The 20,167-nt window shown below is 37.9% G+C and overlaps 1 protein-coding gene across 3 annotated transcripts in view; it reads left to right on the plus strand.

Moving 5' to 3' along the window:
• Positions 1-20,167, plus strand: part of ZNF407 (zinc finger protein 407) — a 448,632-nt gene that overhangs the window by 166,004 nt on the left and 262,461 nt on the right. For all 3 annotated transcript variants that reach the window (XR_005985480.1, XM_041739732.1, XM_041739733.1), the window contains exon 4: positions 5,629-5,703. Coding sequence is in view for 2 of the 3 variants with exons in the window: in XM_041739732.1 (XP_041595666.1) it covers positions 5,629-5,703 (75 nt within the window). In the remaining variant the exon portion in view is untranslated. The remainder of the gene's footprint in view (positions 1-5,628; positions 5,704-20,167) is intronic.

Below are 20,167 nucleotides of genomic sequence, written 5' to 3' on the forward strand. Positions count from 1 at the left end.
GAGTGCATATGGGATTGCAGGGGGAGGTGGTCTATGACAGAGATGCAAAGCACCAGTGAAGTCCTGGGAAAGGGGCAGGGTGATAGGGGATGCAGTTCTTTGTGTAGGCTTCCTTTCTTAGGGGACTCTAGGGTTTGGAATATGTGCATAAAGGCTTGGAAAATACTGAATATAAGTTTCTTTTAAAGAAATACTAAAGTTTAGAATTTTTACTCATTCAAGGCATTCTTTCTTTCTCCCAGTTAGTTAAAATTATTATTTTTAATTCCGAGACTTGGCACTCAAAGTCAAACTGTGCAGGAGGAACAAAACAGACCATGGATTTTTGGCCATTTGGATGTGTGTGACCATTCATTATTTTTTGCTTGTTGCTGTGTTTAGTTTTGGAGTGCTTTCTTGGTTTCCCTGTCCTCCTCCCCTGCCTTTCTTGGAGATTGATATAAATAGAGAGGTATCTAATGTAAATGAGTCAAAGTGAGTGCTTGTTTACATCTCAGGTCAACTGGTGTTCACATAGGCAGGTGTTTTTGTTTGAAGTGTTAGATTGTCAGATCTCTGTATCTTGACCTTTTAGGTTATTTTACGTACATGAACTGAGATCTTTTTAAAGCTGTTGTGTGTCAATTAAGGTGTTAACTGGCCCTATGGGATGGAAGCTTTTGTAGTTGACATCCTTGAACTTTTTTGTTTTTTTAGATATAACTATATCACTAACTGTTTTTTTTCCCTAGATGTAACTATATCACTATATATATTTATATAAATATATATATATTTACTTGTATATACACACATGTACATATACATGTATCTAGAAACACATATATGTATAAATGACAGGGTGACTATTAGCTATTATTCATTAAGTGTCCTTACCTGCTTTTCATGCTATGATGTTTTTTTAATTCTTTTTTTCTTTTTAAGATTTTATTTATTCATTCATGAGAGACACAGAGAGGGAGAGAGAGAGGCAGAGACACAGGCAGAGGGAGAAGCAAGCTCCATGCAGGGAGCCTGACGTGGGACTCGATCCCTCTGCCTGGAGGTCTCCAGGATAATGCCCTGGGCTGAAGGCGGCGCTAAACCACTAAGCCACCCAGGCTGCCCTGTTTCTTTAATTCTTATAAAATTCCTGTGAAGCACTGCTTTTCTGCCATTGCCACTCAGGGGCTTGCAACTCAGGGAACATACTCAGTATTCTCGAAGTTGCACAAGGCTTATTGGCAGCGCCGTCCTACGGCGCTGGTTTGCCTCTCCGCTTCCTTTCTGTCCCCATGCTCACTGTCTGCCCTTGCCCTTGAACTGCTGTTGGCAGGACACATGCTGCTTTGGTCACCTGGGTGTGGAGTTAGTTCCCCAGCATTTTTCAGGACAGTGACCACCAGAGCCTGATTCCAGGCTAGTCTTTGCCAGCTGCCCCTGGTGTTTGTCAGTTTTTTGTTTTTTAAATTTTCTGCTTCTTCAGCAGTGACTGAACACTGTCAGTTATGTTACTGTTTGGCTCACCCAGCTTTTTCACTGGGTGAAGCCGGCATCGTGACAGGCAGTTTGGGAGCATGTGGTGTGAGTGTCGAGGGGACCATTGGGAGAACTGGGTAGGGGGCTCCGGATCCCACAGTAAGACAGTAGTATACATACATATCCTCGCATCATAGTCCCGTATTCACATGTCTTCCAGATTCTTAACTTACTGTGTTCTTGTGTTTGGCCATTTATTTTTCCCATGAACTCTATGGCCTATATTGACCTGATCACCAGAAATATGCAAGTAGCTGGATATTCTGTCCTACAGGCTGGTCTTTGAGGAATGTCTGCCCTTCTAGAGAGACAAAGGACACAGAAATAACAAGATAGCAAAAAGTCGAGAAACATACTACTGTTCTCCTCTTTGCTCGAGTTCTGGAGAAACACAGCCTGTGTGAACCTGCACAGAATCACCCTGACTTGAGTGTGTGAGCTGGGGATGCTGATATGCTGTGATCTTGGTTTCTGTTGCTTTTCATATCTCTCCCTGGTCTATTTACTTAAATAGACCAGTCAGATAATCTTTCATGACTCTCAAGTGGAAATAATTCTGCAGTGATAAAACCTAAAGGAATAAAGGAAGAGGTTCTGATTAGATCAATAGATCGTGTAGGAGAAATTAGTTTAAAATTGGAAGCTAAAATATGAAATGTTTGTATGGAAAGTAGAAATCTATAGTGAGGGTGTTAATGTTATTACTGTGCTGCTCTTTTGACACCAAAAACAATTTTAAGTGATGCTATTTTAGGCATCATTTGGTACTTGGAAATCAATCATATTTAAAAAACACTATATATATGTATAATATATATATATTTTTTATTATTTCAAGGTGTTCCTTCAGATTGTCAGGCATTGGCAGATGGATCGCCTCAGAGTGTATGTTCTAGCCTGGATCTCGCTCTTGACCCCAAGACCAGTGGGTTGGCCTCTTCTTGGATATATCTGGCAGAGCCCTCCCCACCCAGCCCTGCCCTGGTCCCTGCTCTGGGCCAAGCAGCAGGGAGTCAGACCGGTCTCTCCTGGTTCCCACACCAGCGCCACCGGCTTCCCCGATCACTGGGGTCTGAGCCCAGGCTCAGTCCTGTCCTGTCCTCCCTTCCCTTCCAATGCCTCTGGCTCCAAGAGCAGGCCCCACTGACGGGCTCCCGGCTGCTGTCGTGGCCACCCTGCCTTGCTGCCCTGTCCCCTGCCCACTTCTTGCCCCCTTCTACCCGGACCACATCCCAGAGCTGTCCAGAGTACAAATGATTCTGGGCTGATGCTGCAGGTCTTCTTGCTTTTAATTTTTTTTTCCCTCCTACTGCTTATCACACTATTTGAGATGCTGTGCGTTTTACTTTTTGTTCTTGTCTGTTACCTGCACTTGTTTTTACATTTTCTGAGCAGGGACTCTGGTTTGGTCACTGTGCACTTCAGTGGTCCTGAAGCATTCTCCCTATCGGGTGTGTGACTTGGTGTGTGCCCATGTGACCAGTATGTCCTTGCAGGGGTGTGGCAGGCTGGTTGCCACTGCATCCTGTCCGGAAGCTACACATTATAGGACGGAAGCTCCATGAAGGCACGACCTTAACTGACTTTGCATATTAGTGACACACGCAGTAAGAGACTAGTCCTCTTGCAGAAGCACAATGTGTGTATAAAGGCATAAATATTTTATCAGGAGCAAGGCATTTTGATTGTATAGCTTTTCAGCTTTGGGACTGTTTTATTTCTGGTGATGGGTAGATTACAAAATTTCCAAAGCAGTTACGATGTTAAAAATAATCAAGCAACACTGTGATGGTGGCAGTGAGAGGTAGACTGCATTCAGTAATCATAGTTTGCTGGTAATGTTATATTCAGATGTGTTGGTGAGATTATTTTAGTCAGACTTGACTTACATTTTTTTTTTTTTTAATTTATGATAGTCACAGAGAGAGAGAGAGAGAGGCAGAGACACAGGCAGAGGGAGAAGCAGGCTCCATGCACCGGGAACCCGATGTGGGATTCGATCCCGGGTCTCCAGGATCGCGCCCCGGGCCAAAGGCAGGCGCCAAACCACTGCGCCACCCAGGGATCCCTTGACTTACATTTTTTAATTGAGGATGACATTGAGACTTTGATGCTAGTTGCGCTCATGTAGCCCAAATTTAAAGACTTTATACTTATTTGAAGTCTGATTTTGGATAAATGAACATTTTACATTTGACTATAATTGAGTTGTATTTTAGTATTATAAATTTTTCCTATAATAAAAAATTGTTATTCCTCTAAATATTTAGTATTCTAGACATTCAGCAGGTAATTTAAGAATTATATTAGGTGGAAGCTTTCCCTCTCTCTGTACTTTTTAGTTTGTTCCCCTGTGTGGTGTAATATTTTTGTTTCAATTCTTAAAACTTACACATTTTAATTAATAAAATTTTTTTCTTTTAGAAACTGCACTGTGGTTCTGAGCTCACATCTCTTAAATTATACTTGGTCATGTAAATAAGCTGTGCTTTGCAACTTTGGGCTTTTAACCTTTGCTCTTTGCTATTAGCTTTATGTTTTTTTAATTATAGGAAAATAGAGGACTGTAGGGAAGTTATGACTTAAGCGGACTGTTGTTATTACTACATTCTTTTTTAAGGAAATGAAAAATGTTATTTATTTTGTCCGAATCAAGCAGGAACAAATATAGAATATGTTGTACTATTACTTTTGCTAAGCCTTTAATATCATCACAGTTTGATTCTTTACATGTAATCATTATTTTTCCATTTTAATGATTCATAGTGTGCTCAGTTATTTATAGTGTCAAGCATCTATTGTCCATAGTTATTACCTATATATAAAAAAGAATGAGTGCCATTTTCAGTGTATACAAATACATTATTTGAATAATGAAGTCACAGTCATTTACAAAATTCAAATATATTATTTTAACCTCGAAACCCTAATATTAAAGGAATAGAACCAAAATAGGCCAGACATGAAGCAAAAAGAAAAGAGAGGCATTCACATTTTTAGAAATTGTTTTAGTCTTAGCGTTTGACATGTCTCTTTTGTAAGGGCCACAGTACTTTACAGCCTTACATTGCCCGTTTGTGCAAACATGTCCAGATGAATTCAGCGTTTAATGTTAAGAATCTTATAACATGCCAATTTGATTTGTAGCCCTTCATATCATAGAATGCTAATTAAAATCATATTTTTGCATATGTCATGCCTTTCATGTACATATGCAAATAGATTCTGTTGCCTTTCAGCTATTGGTAATTAACTTTATGAAGGACAGCTGTAATACATAATTAACAAAAATGTTTGCAAGCCCTTTTACACTGAAAGTTATAACAATTTTTTTTTTTTTTTTTGCTTATCAAGAGAACCATTTTAGTTTGATGCTTCTGAATGAGATTTAAATTGTTTTAAATAATCACGATGTAATTAAATTGATGTTGTACTGTGTTCGGAAGGAGATTGGTGTTCTATGGACTGGCTGCTGATTCTGGTCCATTTTATATTTATGTCCTCAGAATTGAATTAAGCTGATTTGTGTAGAAAATAACATAGCATGTCAGGTAATACTTTTTGTTTGTTTTATTTATTGACATCTTTTTGGCACTTAAGTACATTTTTTTTTCTTATGCCACAATAAACATTTACATCATTTTTAAAGACCTCTTTTCAAATTATTGCCTTGTTATCAAGGAAGCTTCATGGAGGTTATTCATTTTCTCTTTTATAGTCCCTTAAATATTTAATAAAATGGTATTTTCTCAAACTTTCATTATTGAAGTTTGGGCTCAATTACAGGGCAGTATCAGTTAGGTCAAGGCTTTGCTTTGTCTTTCTGATGATGGGGAAGTACAGTGACTGAGCTACAGTCACCGTTTCTGCCCGCTTGTGTACCTGAGTAAGAAAATGAGCCAGTTAATTTAAATACAGTTATTTCTTCTGATTTTTAGGTATGACAGTACATTTGATCTATAGACAGGCTTCTTGTTTACCAGGAGTGCTACTGTAATGTGCATTTTCATGTTATATCCACATATAAATGCCTGTTTTTAAATACTTTATGGACATATTTTTAGCAGAGTCATGTTTTAGTTCTATAATTATTCTTATTTCTTTCTTTAGGGTTGCTTTTGTAATGAAGAAGCACTTAAATACTCATCTACTAGGCAAACATGGAGTTGGCACCCCAAAAGAAAGGTAATTTTCACTCATTTAAAAAAATTTAATAAATACAATTATATTTGCATTTTAGGCCATGTTTAATGATGTGACTTCTAGAATGTTTATCAAATTAGTTCATCATATTTTGAGTTTTTGGTACTCCATTGTTGAATATTGTATTTCATACCATTCTTCCACAAAAATTTAATGTCCTTTTAATTCTAAAAATTCTGATCTAAAAATATTTGCAAAGATTTGAAGGACTTTGAATGTGTGAAATTGTGAAATAACGTTGAAACAGTAGACAAGTTTATTTGGAGGGGATTGACCTCTGCACATGTGTTTGAATGAGCTAAAATAATGATGTAAAAGTAAACTTTGTTTGTTTCTGTATTTTTATTTTGAAATTTTAAAGCAGTATTTTCAAATTCTTACTGTAGAATTAAACATTGCTGATACTAAAAAAGAAATACATCTTGTGTCATCCCCAAAATAATACTATAGTTGCCATGTCATGAAAAATAACACCACAATTATTATGTCATCAACTGCCAGGCTTTCTTTTTTTCCTGCTACTGTATCATAATTAGCTTCATCACATACACTTAATTATATTAGGTGAGCAGAAATATAGCAATGTCAGCTATCAGATGAGTATAGCTACTTCTATAGAAGTATGGCTACTTCTAAAATTTTTGAATCTGCAAAATGTACAACTCAGAGCTAGTGAGAATTTCTCTTTCTTTCCTTCAAAGACATGGGATATTTACCCCCAATCCTCTAAGATGGTATTGGAAACTCTTGTAGACACTCCTGGAAACTTTAGGTTTTTAGTACTTTTTAAAGATGTCAGTAAAGATGCAGTTTGTTCTACAAGTCTGCAGCTTAGGACTTCCAAGGACCTCTTCCTTATTTGCAAATGTTTAATTGCCTTTTTAAAAAATTTAAAATGCTCTTACCAATATTTTCTGTTTACAAGCAGTTTAACTTGACTCTTCTATTGAAGGCATATTATTTTCTTTAGCATTTTAGTTTGGATGTGACTATTTTGTCAAAATATTGAGTGCTATGTATGCCTACTCCTTATCTTTTGATTTCTGGTACTTCTCTTTGCAGCATTATATTTAATTTGAGCCAAACTCTATGTATTGAACATATCCTGAATGCATTATTCTTAAAATTCAACAAATTCTTTATTACTTAAATTATAATTTGGAACTTGTCAAAGTTTTGTTTCATGAGTGTATAAGGAAGAGGAAGCAAAAACATTTGTAATACTATGTTTTTGTTGCTTTTACGTGCATTATCTCAATAATCACTCTGAATTATTATTAGCAGTGCATTATTATTCCAGGTTTTTAGATCTAAGGACTGAGATTCAGGAATATGTAGTAACTTACTCAGTGTTTTTAATTAATGAATGTTAGAATTGTTATTTTTCTGACTCTAATCCCATTGTCCTTTCTTGTACTAATTATCTCACCTTGAGAATCTTTACATACAGGTACTTAGTATATTTTGTTCCCCAAATAAATTTTGAATGAAAAAAGATCAGATGATTACTGAAAAGAAAATACTTCCCTTACTGGGTAGCTAGTATATGTTTTGAACTCAAATGTTCAAAACATTTGAGTTTTGAAATTGTTTTTTAAAGCAAAATTCAGTTCAAAATTTTGCTTTTTATTTAGGAATTTAAAAAGGTAAAATAAGTTTTCATATCGTTTCAAACAATGAAAAATTCATTACCCGATACATATTTTTATCCTTTAGGCACTTAAATACAGTAGATACCTCTTGTGTATTATGACAGGAGGGTGAAGAGCCCAGATGTACTGTTTGGTTTCCATTACGTTTTCTGTATACTCCAGGAATAGTTGCTTGTTTCCGCTCATTTTGTCCCTTGACACCTAGAGGGAGGCTACACAATGGCAAGAGAAAGATAGCATGTCTTCCTACCCTTTGAGACGTGGTTAGCTTTTTCTCCGGCATTAATCTGGTTTTGACTTGAAAATCAGAAAAGGAACCTCAAGTGGGAAAACATACCATCTTCTGGGTCCTGACCCCCATGTAGTCCACACTGTTGAGATCCTCTCAACTGGGCATCATCCATTGAATTGTTATTTAAATGACCTCTGTGTTTCAGAAGCCTTCTCGTTTAGGACACTTGTTTCTAGGGTGCTCCCTCTCACTGCACAAAAATACTAAGTCAGAAGGCCCGGACCCCGACCGCAGTGTCCTTTCCCAGTAGACCTGCATAGTTGGGGAGAGTCACATTCAAGTAGCAAAGTCTAGCACTTTGTACTAGCAAAGTCAGTGCCAAAGGGCTCCCATTCCACCTTTCTTCCTACCTCGGGGAGGGAATTGATGCCTTTTAATGATTTTAGGAAACAAAGAAACTCTTTATCAGCATTTTGAACCTTCATTTTGGGCATAACTGTTCTTTAAATTAAGTTAAACATTTTTTTCTTACCTATTTAAAACATTAATGCCTTGGCTATAATTTTGCAAGCTTGCTGTATTTTAATTTCTCCAGGACAAAATAATCAACTTACTTTTTTATGTTTTAAATTTGATTCTTCCTTCTTATGCATTGCATATTATAGCAAATAGTAATAGAAGTTAACCAAATAGGCTGTGACAATTAAATTAATAATGCATTTTGTTTGCAAGTATTTAGGCCTTGTGCTTTGACTGATATATGCAAAAATGATAATTTATTACAAATAAATTCATATATTTGCACTATAGTTTGATGAACCAGTAAATTTTGTCAGCATGACTGTCATTAGCACAGAAAGCTAGACAATTTCAAATATATATGTTTGACTTCATGGACACCTGAAGTGATGGCTTGTGTAAGAACATGTTTTTTTGTCCCTAAATTTGCATGAAGTTACTTTAAGGTACTAAGTACACTACTGTATTTCTGAAGTCTTGTACACTTAAATATAAGTAACTGAATATAGCCTCATTCGATTCACATTCCAAAATAATAAACTCCAATTAATTTGCAAGTTCATTCTAAAGTATTTATTTTAGATAAGTAATTCTGTTTGTAATATAGTAAGCCAAAGTATCTTTATGACTGAGTTTGCTAATAGTAATCAAGAAAACGAGCCTATGCACAATTACCACCACTGAAACAGCCCTAATAAGTTTTTCTCATGTGGAAGTCAGGTGCATATTATAATAGAAGGAGATGGCATTCCTAGTTCCCTGTGTAGAAGTCAGCTGGGCTTTGAGTGATTGTAAATAGCAGGAGGGGAAAAGGCTCACTGGGATTCTGGTGTTTGTGGTGTCCAGGGGCCAGCAAAGTTATCTGCCCTGACAGCGTCTCAGGGGACTTTTACGCCCAAACCACTTTTTCCAATAGAGGATTTTAAACTAGATACATGTGTCAGAGAGTCTAAGAGCTAAATAATTTCATAACAAAGGAAATGTACCTGTTTTTTTCAAGTTGTTAATTAATATCCAGATAAAAACCTTAGTATTTCTTTAGTGAAGCAATTTGGGAGGCATCTACTCAGGTTGCGAAACTCTGCGTTATGGTCGACATGGGGAGTCTTTAGACCCCAGGATGAGCCCAGGATTGATCAGTGCTTTTGTTCAGGAGAATGGGTTTTCCCTAGACCTGTTTCAGATCCCTGAGCTCTTTTCATTTATGCTGGCTCTATCTCTTTTTACCAGACACTTGGAATTTGTGATTAGCTATCTTCCTTTTAATACTATGTTTGATCTTATTGATAAGATCAATCAAGATTGATAAGTAAAATCTTTCCCCTCACATTTTTATACATACCAGGTGTTACCTAGACCAACTGTGAAATAGAAGTACTTGCAGCTCTGATACTTGGTTCTGGTTTGCTGTAAGCCATTAGGACCAGACTACCAGATGTGATACCCTATAGGGCTTTGGGGTCTTTCTTGTCTCCTTTCCTTTCTTTTCTTTTTCAGAAATTTTTATATTTAAAAGTTAACACTTTATGAAAGTATCATTGTTACCTGCTTTTCAGTTTAGATGGAAACATAACTTTTTCTTAAAACATGAAAGTATCCCAAACCTAAACATTCCTAGAAAAAAGCATATAGATGTGCACATGCAGTTGTCTTTGAAACTTTGCTAACGGTAATTTGGGTTGATTAGAAACTTAAATTACATTTATTTATTTAAAGATTTTGTTAATCAGAGAGAGAGGGTATAGCAGGGAAGAGGGACAGAGGGAGAGGGAGAAGCAGGCTCCCTGCTTGATCCCAGGACCTCGGGATCATGACATGAGCCGAAGGGAGATACTTCACCGACTGAGCCACCCAGGCACCCCAAAAACTTAAGTTACCTTTAAATGAGAGAATAATACAGTTTATAAAAATTCTGAATTACACTTATCTAGAGATTTTCAAATTTTTCCTATCAGAAGAGTATGAGATTAACTCCTGTTATTGTCACTTGATTGTCCATTTGAAAGAACTGTGTTCCTTTGGCTAAGTTGTCATAATTGCTTTCATTTTCTGTATTAAAGTATCATTATCAGGGTGATTAAGCCTCAGACTCTTATTTTCTGCTCTTGATCTCAGGGTCTTGAGTTCAAGCCCCACATTGGGCTCCATGCTGAGTGCTGGATATGGAATCTACTTAAAAAAAAAAAAAGGATTGTCATCTTCTTCAGTTTATTCCTTATGAATGTCTGTAGGGTAAATACTGTTTTCTGTTCTACCACTGAAATGGATACCTTATTCTCATGGATGTACTGAGATATTTTACTCTGTGTTGTGTGACCATTGTGTGATATCTGTGGAGTGTTCTTTGTAAAACTTGTTGGTCACTTTATTCCTTCTGGCCTTAGGCTCACTATCACCATTACTCGCCCACTGCATATTGGTCTTCCCCTCTCATTTCTTCTCTTACCCAAATGGTTAGCAGTACTTTTTTTCTTTCCTATCTTTTTTTTTTAAACTATTTTTTTTTAATTTTAATTTATTTATGATAGAGAGAGAGAGAGAGAGGCAGAGACACAGGCAGAGGGAGAAGCAGGCTCCATGCACCGGGAGCCCGACGTGGGACTTGATCCCGGGTCTCCAGGATCGCGCCCTGGGCCAAAGGCAGGCGCCAAACCGCTGCGCCACTCAGGGATCCCCTCTATCTTTTTTTTTTTTAAATGAGGGCCCACTTTAAGAAAAATAGAGTGTTTATAGGCTCTTTTCTGTTGTAAAAAAATATATTTATACCAGAAATAACTCTTGAGCCAAAATGGAGGAAAACATATCTTCTTTACACCTCAGTATTGCATGAGCTCAGGACTCTGTTTCTTCGGTCTTTTCTCATTTCTCCATCTGCAGACAGTATCCAGGGTAGAATAGAATTAGTATCTTGTGATCATTTACTACGGTTTTATTGTGAACAAGTAGGACTGAACAGACATATAGCCCTGCTAAGTTATCACTTCTATGTGGAAAGATAGAAGTCCCATCAATTCATCTAAAACCAAGGTTATTTATTATTTTTAGAAAATTTCCTTTTATACGTTACAGATTTAAACTGACAAGTTATTAAGGTGCATACAGAGATAAGTATATATTTTCCACGAAAGATACCTTGTCAGTGTCTGGGAAATATTTCTCAATTAAATGGGTAATTTAAATGTTCTATGGTTGCTTCCTGACAAGTGTTTTCTTACTGAAATGGGTATTTTCTAACTGTGACTTGATGAATTTTCCTGGTGGAAGTTAACAGAGGTGTCAGTGGTCTAGAAGGTTGGGTTCTCAGAACCTCATTTGTTGGTTGAAGTTTCCAACTTACTCTTTGGGAAGGGATTCGGACCTAGTTAGGGTTAATTCTTGTGGCTCATCCCCAAGGGGATGGAAATCCCTCTTTCAGGCTCCTGCCTGCCTCTGGCTCCACAGCTTCCGTGGAGCAGTGGCGGCCCTGATCCTCCTTCAGCAGAGGGTTCAGGAGCTGCAGGGAGCCTCTGGCCTCTGGACATCTGTGCAGCGGTTGCCCGTGCTGTCCTGAGTGCATATTCCTTCCATTCCCTTCCTCTTGTGCTTCCACTTACCCTTCACTTAGCACCATCACAAGAGATCCCCTTGCCTTCACTGCCTAGCTTTTGTTTTCTAAGGTGGAATGGACTTCTTAGTTTTTGTGGTAATGACTTACACTTAAGGATGTTTAAAGAAGTAACCTTATAAAATGCATGTCTTTATTATTAAGATAGTCCTCAGGTTGCTGCTCACGAAAATATGTCAGATCTTCCTGTGAGATTCAGGGGCCAGTTTCTCTCTGGTCTTAATTCCAGGAAAGGTTGTGCTTTTCTGAAACAACTTGTCATTTTGGTCTTAAGTACCAGCACATCCCCTATATAATTGAGTTTTCCTCTTTATGTTTACTGCTGGGAAGCTCATTGCCAGAATTGTAGTCCATCTCTAGACAGTGGAGTGGATTTCATGGTACACATTTTATTTACTGTTATTGCTTCGGGTCTCATCATTTTTTCCCTTAGGGAAAATTCCCATTTTATGTAAGCAATAACCACCTCACATAAATCACTGCTCAGATAATTCAAGGGAAGTTTTGTAATGGGAATTTTGATAAAGTAGGGTCAGTATTTGTCTGTGAGCACATATGCCTTCAGCTGTTAGGTTTTGGTGCAATGTATTTGGTAGCATGCAGTCCTATTATGAGGCTTTTTAAGGTCTGAAAACTTAGTGTTCTTCCTGTACTGGTTCAAATTATGCTTTTTATTTCTCAAGATTATTTGTTATTTTGAAGACTGCTTGCTCCTAAAGTTTGCTGGCCAGACATAGTTAATATGTATTCCACAGGGAAAGAAGTGAGGATTGTGTACCTTTTATACCAAGATGTCTTCAGTCAGAAATAAGGACATCTTACTGCGTTGTGGTTACGTTGATCGAATACCATACGTACTACTTTAAAGGAAATTCTCATGTTGGTAGCAGAGGAATTTTAAGTGTTAATGGGGTATATATTTGCTGGGCATTTAAAAGACACGAGTATTATATGATCTTTGTTTTTAGAAGAGATTAGTTACTGTACAGTTGTCCATAATGTATATAAAGAAAAGGACAAGCTACACAGTGATGCAAAGAAAAGTTTTAAGAGAGGAAACAGTCTTCCATAAGGGTTATGATAGGGGGTGCTGTTAAAGGTTATCTCATTTTTTCATTGAATTATTCTTGTAGTAAACATTTACTACTCTGGTTAATACTGTGTTCCCAAATTCAGATGGTATTGATGTTTAAATATGATGATACACCTTTGTTCTCATGCCCCTCAAATTTGGGGCTGATGGTCTGTGGGTCAGGATAAAGAGATATAACACATATAAAGGTAAAAGAGATTTATATTGAGTATAAGGCTCTAATGGAAAGACAATTGGGTGCTATTCCAGAGAATATCTGGAGAGGTGCTATTTTAGGATGGATGGTTGGAAAGACCTTTTTACAAGGCTACATTTTAAGTGTAATTTGGAGTTAGAGCCTTCCCAGCAGAGCACAGTCAGAGGCCCTCTAGGAGGTGCGTGGGAGCCTGGCGTGTTCTGTTCCCATGTGCCTGGAGTGACCTTGGGCATAGGGTTGGGGGAGAGTGGTGTAAGGTGAAGAACTGAAGATCCACAGCCTGTGCATGCTTTAGGAAATGGTCATCAACCTGGAATGTTTAAAGGGATTGTGGGAGAAATTAGGATGAGACTGGGAAACTGGGTTGGAATCAGGCTGAAAAAAATGTTGAATCCAGTGCCAGTTACCTTTCACTCTGTCCTTAAGAGGAAGACTGAGAAGTTAGAGCTCTTGGAATGATTTGTCCATCAGTGTGGAGTTCAGACCCCAGGGAGACACTGTGGGCAAGCGAGTTAGCATTGTCACAGCGACAGATACTGGTGAGCGCTGTTTCCCGTCCTTGGCTTGCTGCCTGGACCATTCCATCCTTCCAGTTCCAGTGTCCTTCTGAATCAGGCTGCAGAGCCATTCTGCAAATCAGCCTTTTAATCATCTGTTTTATTTTGTTAGACACATTTTTTTCTCAAAAAGAAAAAACTCCAGAACCCATTTTATTCCTTTCTTGATGCTTTGGTTTTCACTGCAGCTCCACCTTCCCCCAAACCCCCGTGCACTCAGAGTGCACCCCATCTCTCCTGCTCACCAGTCCAGATATTTTCTGTTTGCAGTCTCAGCCCAAGGCCTCTGTCCTTTGTGAGTCTCTTTCTCATCCATTCCATCTTTAATGGATCTTGTTTTTCATCATATTCCTGTGGAACATGGATGAATAAAGGGTAGGTATGTGTATGATTAGAAATTCCTATATCCCCCCACACTTCCACCTCCCAAAATAGGAAATCCAGAAGACTGATAATACTGCATACATTATAATTATGTCATCTGGTACTAGTTCTGTGAGTTATTAGAACATAGTTGTATGGTTAGTACTGATAATCGTTATCACAATGATGTCTGCTGTATTCTTATTACCATCTAGACATAACTGGATTCTGTGGTGATAGTGAACTGTCTATACCTTTTTTTGGCATGAATGTTTGAATTTCTTTAGCATACATTGCTGTTTAATGTGATAAATTCATTTGAAGAGTTTTTGTTTTGTTTTTTGCTATGCTTTAGTAATTCAGACAGATCTTGGATATAAGAATATCTTTTGTTTTAACCTTTTTAAGGTCAATGAATAAATGATTCCAAATAGGATCAATGAAATATGTTAAATGTTCAGAGTATAGGTGTTTTCCCCTGGCAGGCATCTAGAATATTTTTGGCCATTCTCTTCTTTTATTTCACTTAAATTACTTTTAGAACACTGGGGCTTATACATCTGGACTCTGACTAAAATATGCCTTAAGCTCTTATCTTTAATTCCCAGTCAGTGCCAGAATTAAAAAGAACAAAGGCCTATATGTTCACTGCAGCCTTCAATTATGCTTAATTACCAACTTTTATACAGTTTCATTATACAGTACTGACTTTTTGTGAGAGGTTCTTTATATTCATGATGTCTTGGTAGTTGCTTATAAAAGTCCAAGATTAAAATTTTTCCTGAGGAATTTTCAGGAAACTTGTAACCTTTCTCCAATACTTTTTATAAAGTTGGATCAAAGCAAATTTCATCGACCATTTTAACAGATGATAAACAAGACGTTTACATCTCATTACACTACGGAGCTCTAATAGGAAAAATCAAGGGTTCACATAGGCTACTCTCTAAGCTCTCACCCCCCATTTCTTGGTCCTGGGGTCACTTGTACAATCAGCTGCGAGCTTAACACAAAGGACATCTCCACTGGTATTCTAGTTCTCCCACCCTTAGTGCTGACAGGAGAAAACAAGCAAACAGTAATGTGCCCTTTGAGACATGTTGGTCCCATAGTAATCCTAATGTTCTTCCAAAGCACTCTTTCATTTCAGCCAATCCTTTATTCCCTTTCAGAAGAATCATGATGTCATTTGATGCTTACTAAAATGTTATCACTTCCCCAGACTGAATCATGTAAATTAACACTTTGGTTGAAAACCATCAAATATTATTACTTTCATATGCATCAACCTAATTTTATTTTGAGTTGTTTCTGGCATATGATCTCAATAGAGATCTGCTTTTCAGAGAAAGAATCCTTTCCATTGAGTTTAATGTAATTCTAGTTCTTTCTTGTTTTATGAATGCTTTCCTAGGCCTACCATGGTGTAGTAAGTGTGATATAGGAGTTCGGTCAAGGTAGCATGAAAAACTCTCAGCATACTGTGTGTGGTGTTTCCACTCCTTGTCCTACTGGAAGACATGGCTCTGTGTCCTCTAGGTGGGTCAGCATGGTTGTCCTTTCAAACAAAGTCCAGATTTTGTCTCCCTGTAAATCTTCCCCTACATTCTCATTCTCTATAATCACTTCTTCCCACCGAGCTCAGTGTACTACTTAATACATTCCTTTTAAAATAGGTGGTGTATACCCTATTCCCACACTAGATAATTTCTTGAGAGCATAGTTGGTGACTTCCTTTCTCTGTTTTTCAAAGGATAATTGACACTCAGTGACTATTGATGGGTTTAAATCTTCATTGAAATTTTTCTTTTTTAAGATGGACTTATTTTTTAAAGAAGATATTATTTATTTATTTGAGAGAGAGAGAGAGAGACAAAGAGAGCGAGAAGGAGCAGGGGGAGAGGGGAAAGCAGGCTGTTCACTGAGCAGGGAGCCTGACGTGAGGCTTGATCCTAGGACCCCAGGATCATGACCTATGCCAAAGGCAGATGCTTAACCTACTGAGCCACTTAGATGCCTCAAGATGGACTTTATCTTTGCTGATTTAATTTGATCTATGATCAAATCATAGACTACTACTATGATTTGTAGTCACACTATGAAACAGGTATTACAGATTGACAGAGTTTTATGCACTTATAGATGGTCTTGCCTCTTAGTGTACCAAGCTCAGGTGCATTCTTCTGAGTGTCTGTGGCTTTCCATCTCAGCTGTGATAGCTGAGGCTGACACCTGCTCTCAGTTCTCAGGGCTGAGGTGATATGAGCATGGATTTATAGTTGTACAAGGGGAAAACATCATGGTCTATGTATGCATAGCATTCTGTCATTTAAAAAATGCTTGTTTTTAGGTAAAAACATACAAAGCAGTTCAGTTGCTGATGTCTGAATATCCGAAGCCCCTCTTCCATGCTAATCTGATCAAGTCAATGATTGTGGGAAACAGCAGATTCAGCAGAACATACTTATGAAAATTTTTATTTAAACCCCAATTTTTTGCATGTTAATTACTACTGATAATTTTCTATTCTCCCAGGATTCAAAATGTCTTTGTCTCATTTCATAGTTACCATTAAGTAATATGGATGTGCCATTTATTCTCAACAAATAGGAAGCGACAGACTTATTGCTGGATATCATGCTTTTAAAAATTTATGGTTTGTTTTTTAAAAAAATATATTGTTTATATGATTACCGGATTTTGAAGATGAGGAAAAATTTTAACAAAATAACTAGCCCAATGTTTATTATTTATTAGTACTTGTAATAATAGCAGTTTTTGAATGTATTTTAAATCTTCAATGAATTTTTGAGTTTCCTCTTTTGCTTAAACAGAAAGAAACATTCATTTGGGGAATATAAATAATAGTGATAGGGAATATAAAGGAAGGGAAAAGAAATGTTGGGAAATATCAGGAAGGGAGACAGAACATAAAGACTCCTAACTCAGGGAAACGAACTAGGGGTGGTGGAAGGGGAGGAGGGCGGGTGTTGGAGGGGAATGGGTGACGGGCACTGAGGTGGACACTTGACGGGATGAGCACTGGGTGTTTTTCTGTATGTTGGTAAATTGAACACCAATAAAAATTAATTAAAAAAAAAACAGAAAGAAACCACACATACATAGAATATAGCCTTTATAAAACCAAAGGAAAAAGCTGGGTGCTCCATCTGAACTTGGAAGAGAGTCCCAAAGACGCTCAATTATGAGGCACCTTCTCTGCATTTCAGAGAAACTATAGGGTTCTCAAATCAGAATAAAGAAGGTCTCTTTCTATTTGCAGAGCTCTTTTACCTGAACTGTAGGCCACTGACTTTTGCAATTTTAACATTCATAATATTTTGATGCCTGAGTGATCAGACATAATTTCAGTTCCTTTGGACATCCTCGGTTGGAACCGGACATGCTCTAAGGCCACTGAGTCAGAGCCCCAAACTCCGCTGTTGTGAGAGTCCAGCCCTGCAGTCTTGGCACAGCTTGGTTCTGGGGTGTCCTTCTGTCTCAGGTCTCTAGTGCCTCTTAGAAGAGCTTAAAGCCAAAACAGTTTAATCAAGTGGATTCCACTGTTGGGAGTTGGTGATGAAAATAATAAAAGAATGAAAAAAAAATCTGAGAAAGTAATCATTCACAGCTGGAAATACGAGGTTGGGAGAAATTAAAATCTGGAATGTCGGCAGCCCTGGTGGCCCAGCGGTGCCTTCAACCCGAGGTGTGATCCTGGAGATCTGGGATTGAGTCCCACTTCGGGCTCCCTGCGTGGAACCTGCTTCTCCCTCTGCCTGTGTCTCTGCCTCTCTCTCTTTCCCTGTGTCTGTCATGAATAAATAAATAAATAAAATCTTTAAAAAAACCCTCTGGAATGTAACGTTCCAGGTCTAGCTTTGGTGGTGAATCCAAAGATGTTCACTCTGTTGTTGAATGCATAAATACAATAACATGGAGCCACTGGGGGCCCAGGATAACCAAAGAGGATTTTTGGCCCAGTTTTGTGCTCCGAGGTCTTTGTAGTAAGGCCATCACTTCCCATACCCAGATGCCCATATCATGTGCTTTTTGTACAGCAAAGCAAAGGTGACATTAAAGACATGTACTTAGTCCTCTGGCTAGTGAAGCAAGTGCTTTTACTGCATCCTGGAGAAGTGACTCTCTTACTGGTGTTGCCATAAATGGAAAACATCTGACTTTGGGACAAAAATGTCATTTGTTAGAAAATTATTAGTTTTTAAAAATTTATCTATAATATCAGTGTGGACTGTTAATTCATGTGGCTATTTAATTCACTTTTATTATGAGAAGACTTTGATTTGGAAATCTTAGGAAGTGTTCTCCTTTGCGTAGTGTGAGGTTGACATCGGAGGGACCCTCTGTCGACTGTGTCATGGAGAAGCGGTTTCATCAGGGCACAGAGGTTCTCAGGGAGGGGTCCTGAAGCCAGCTTGCATCCCTTGTGGACGATCCCCTTTACAGACAGACACTGGGGTTTTCTGGCAGCCGTGCCTGACCTCGCTTGTTAGGAGTCCTGGTGAGGCTTCAGGAGTGTCTGAGGATGAAGCCTGGGCAAGCTCTGTCCTGGGAAGCGGAGGTGTTTGACTCCAGGGATGGATGTTGTGAATTTCATTTGGAAATCGCTTCCTTGTGCAGGGCCCCACTGTACCTGGCTGTGCTCTGCATCACTGTTGCTCTTCTTGTAGATGCCTTCTATGCTGGTTGTGGTGCTATGGCGCCACCCAAAAGGTTAGAGTGCTCTGCTGAGCTGTGCTAGCCTAGCCTCAGTGTGTTGCCCAGTATGTTGTGCCCCTGTCCTCGTTTGTCTCCTGGTGGACGCTGTCCTCCCTCGTGGTTTTGATTGTGGGGACTTCGGTCCATGTTACTACAGGAATAGCGTCTGAATTGGAGGCTAGAGTTCATTTGTATTCCTTACTGGAAGAATTTATAGCTTTATTAATGAATTTAGACTGTGTTTATAGAATCACTAAGATTCTAAAGGGGTCACTTAATTTTTTAAAAATAATCTACCAGCTTTTATGAAGGACTTTTCTAAAGGTTTCAGTTCATATGACTTGAAAATGTCAGTGGCTTGCTATATTCAATTTGTCCTAACACAAGGTAGCTTATTGCAGAATTAGCTTATCGCGGAATAATAAGAATTTTGGATTTTAAAGGGAACCTCTACATTTCACAGATGTTAAAATAGTTTCAGAGAGAATTGACTTAGACTACCTAGTTATTCAAAATCTTGACAATTCAATAGAGGTCTGTGTCCACAAATTTTGTAAATTTCATTGCATCCTTCTTTGGTGAAAAAGAGTTATGATTCCATAGTTCTTTGGTAAAGCTGTGCTCTTTCATGGCTGATCTTTTGATAGTGTTGCATATAATGCTTAATAGCTTCTCAGCACTTTTATCTTAGTAACTGGTGGCAAATTAGGTACAAGTTAGTGTATTTATGAAACGCAATCCTCCCCCCATTTAAGGTGCTTATTCATGAAATAGAATATATAAAAAGTGGAAAAGTCTGAGTGTATTTGTTTAAATGAACAAGATATGTTTGTTTTTAGTCTGAAGCATATTGCTGTAAAACTTTTATAGTGATGCTATTTACAGAAATTATAGGCTTACTTTGTTTCTTTCAATGATGGCATCATTATTGTTAGCATTTGTTGGGATATAAAATATAAAGCATGATTTTTCTTGAGAACATTACATAATGAAAGGTATATCAACTGAACAAAGATGCAGTTTTCTTCTCTGAGCAGGAGGGAAGATGTGCAGACTGGGGCTGATGGCAACATCAACTTACACATCTAACACACCTAGTTGGCATAATCGATTGGTCATATCATTATGAATGTTTCCTTGTTATTCTGTACAGACTTTACAAAGTGAAATTCCATTTAGCCATTACATATAAATCAATACATCGGAAACCTTTTTATTGAAGTTTCTGTTCATCTGCTGATATCATAGCACTGAATAAAAATCTTCCTCTGAGAATTACTTCAGTATTATGAATTTCATTGTAGTTAAAGTATTTGTGGTACTCAATATTTTAGGAGTTCTTTCTAAATTAATTCAATAGCCAGTTTTTTTAAAAGTTTTTTTTATTATTATTTATTTATGATAGTCATACAGAGAGAGAGAGAGAGAGAGAGAGAGAGAGAGAGAGAGAGGCAGAGACACAGGCAGAGGGAGAAGCAGGCTCCATGCACCGGGCGCCCGACATGGGATTC

The sequence above is a fragment of the Vulpes lagopus genome, chromosome 24, assembly GCF_018345385.1.
Source record: "Vulpes lagopus strain Blue_001 chromosome 24, ASM1834538v1, whole genome shotgun sequence".
In the NCBI taxonomy this organism is placed as follows: Eukaryota; Metazoa; Chordata; class Mammalia; order Carnivora; family Canidae; genus Vulpes; species Vulpes lagopus.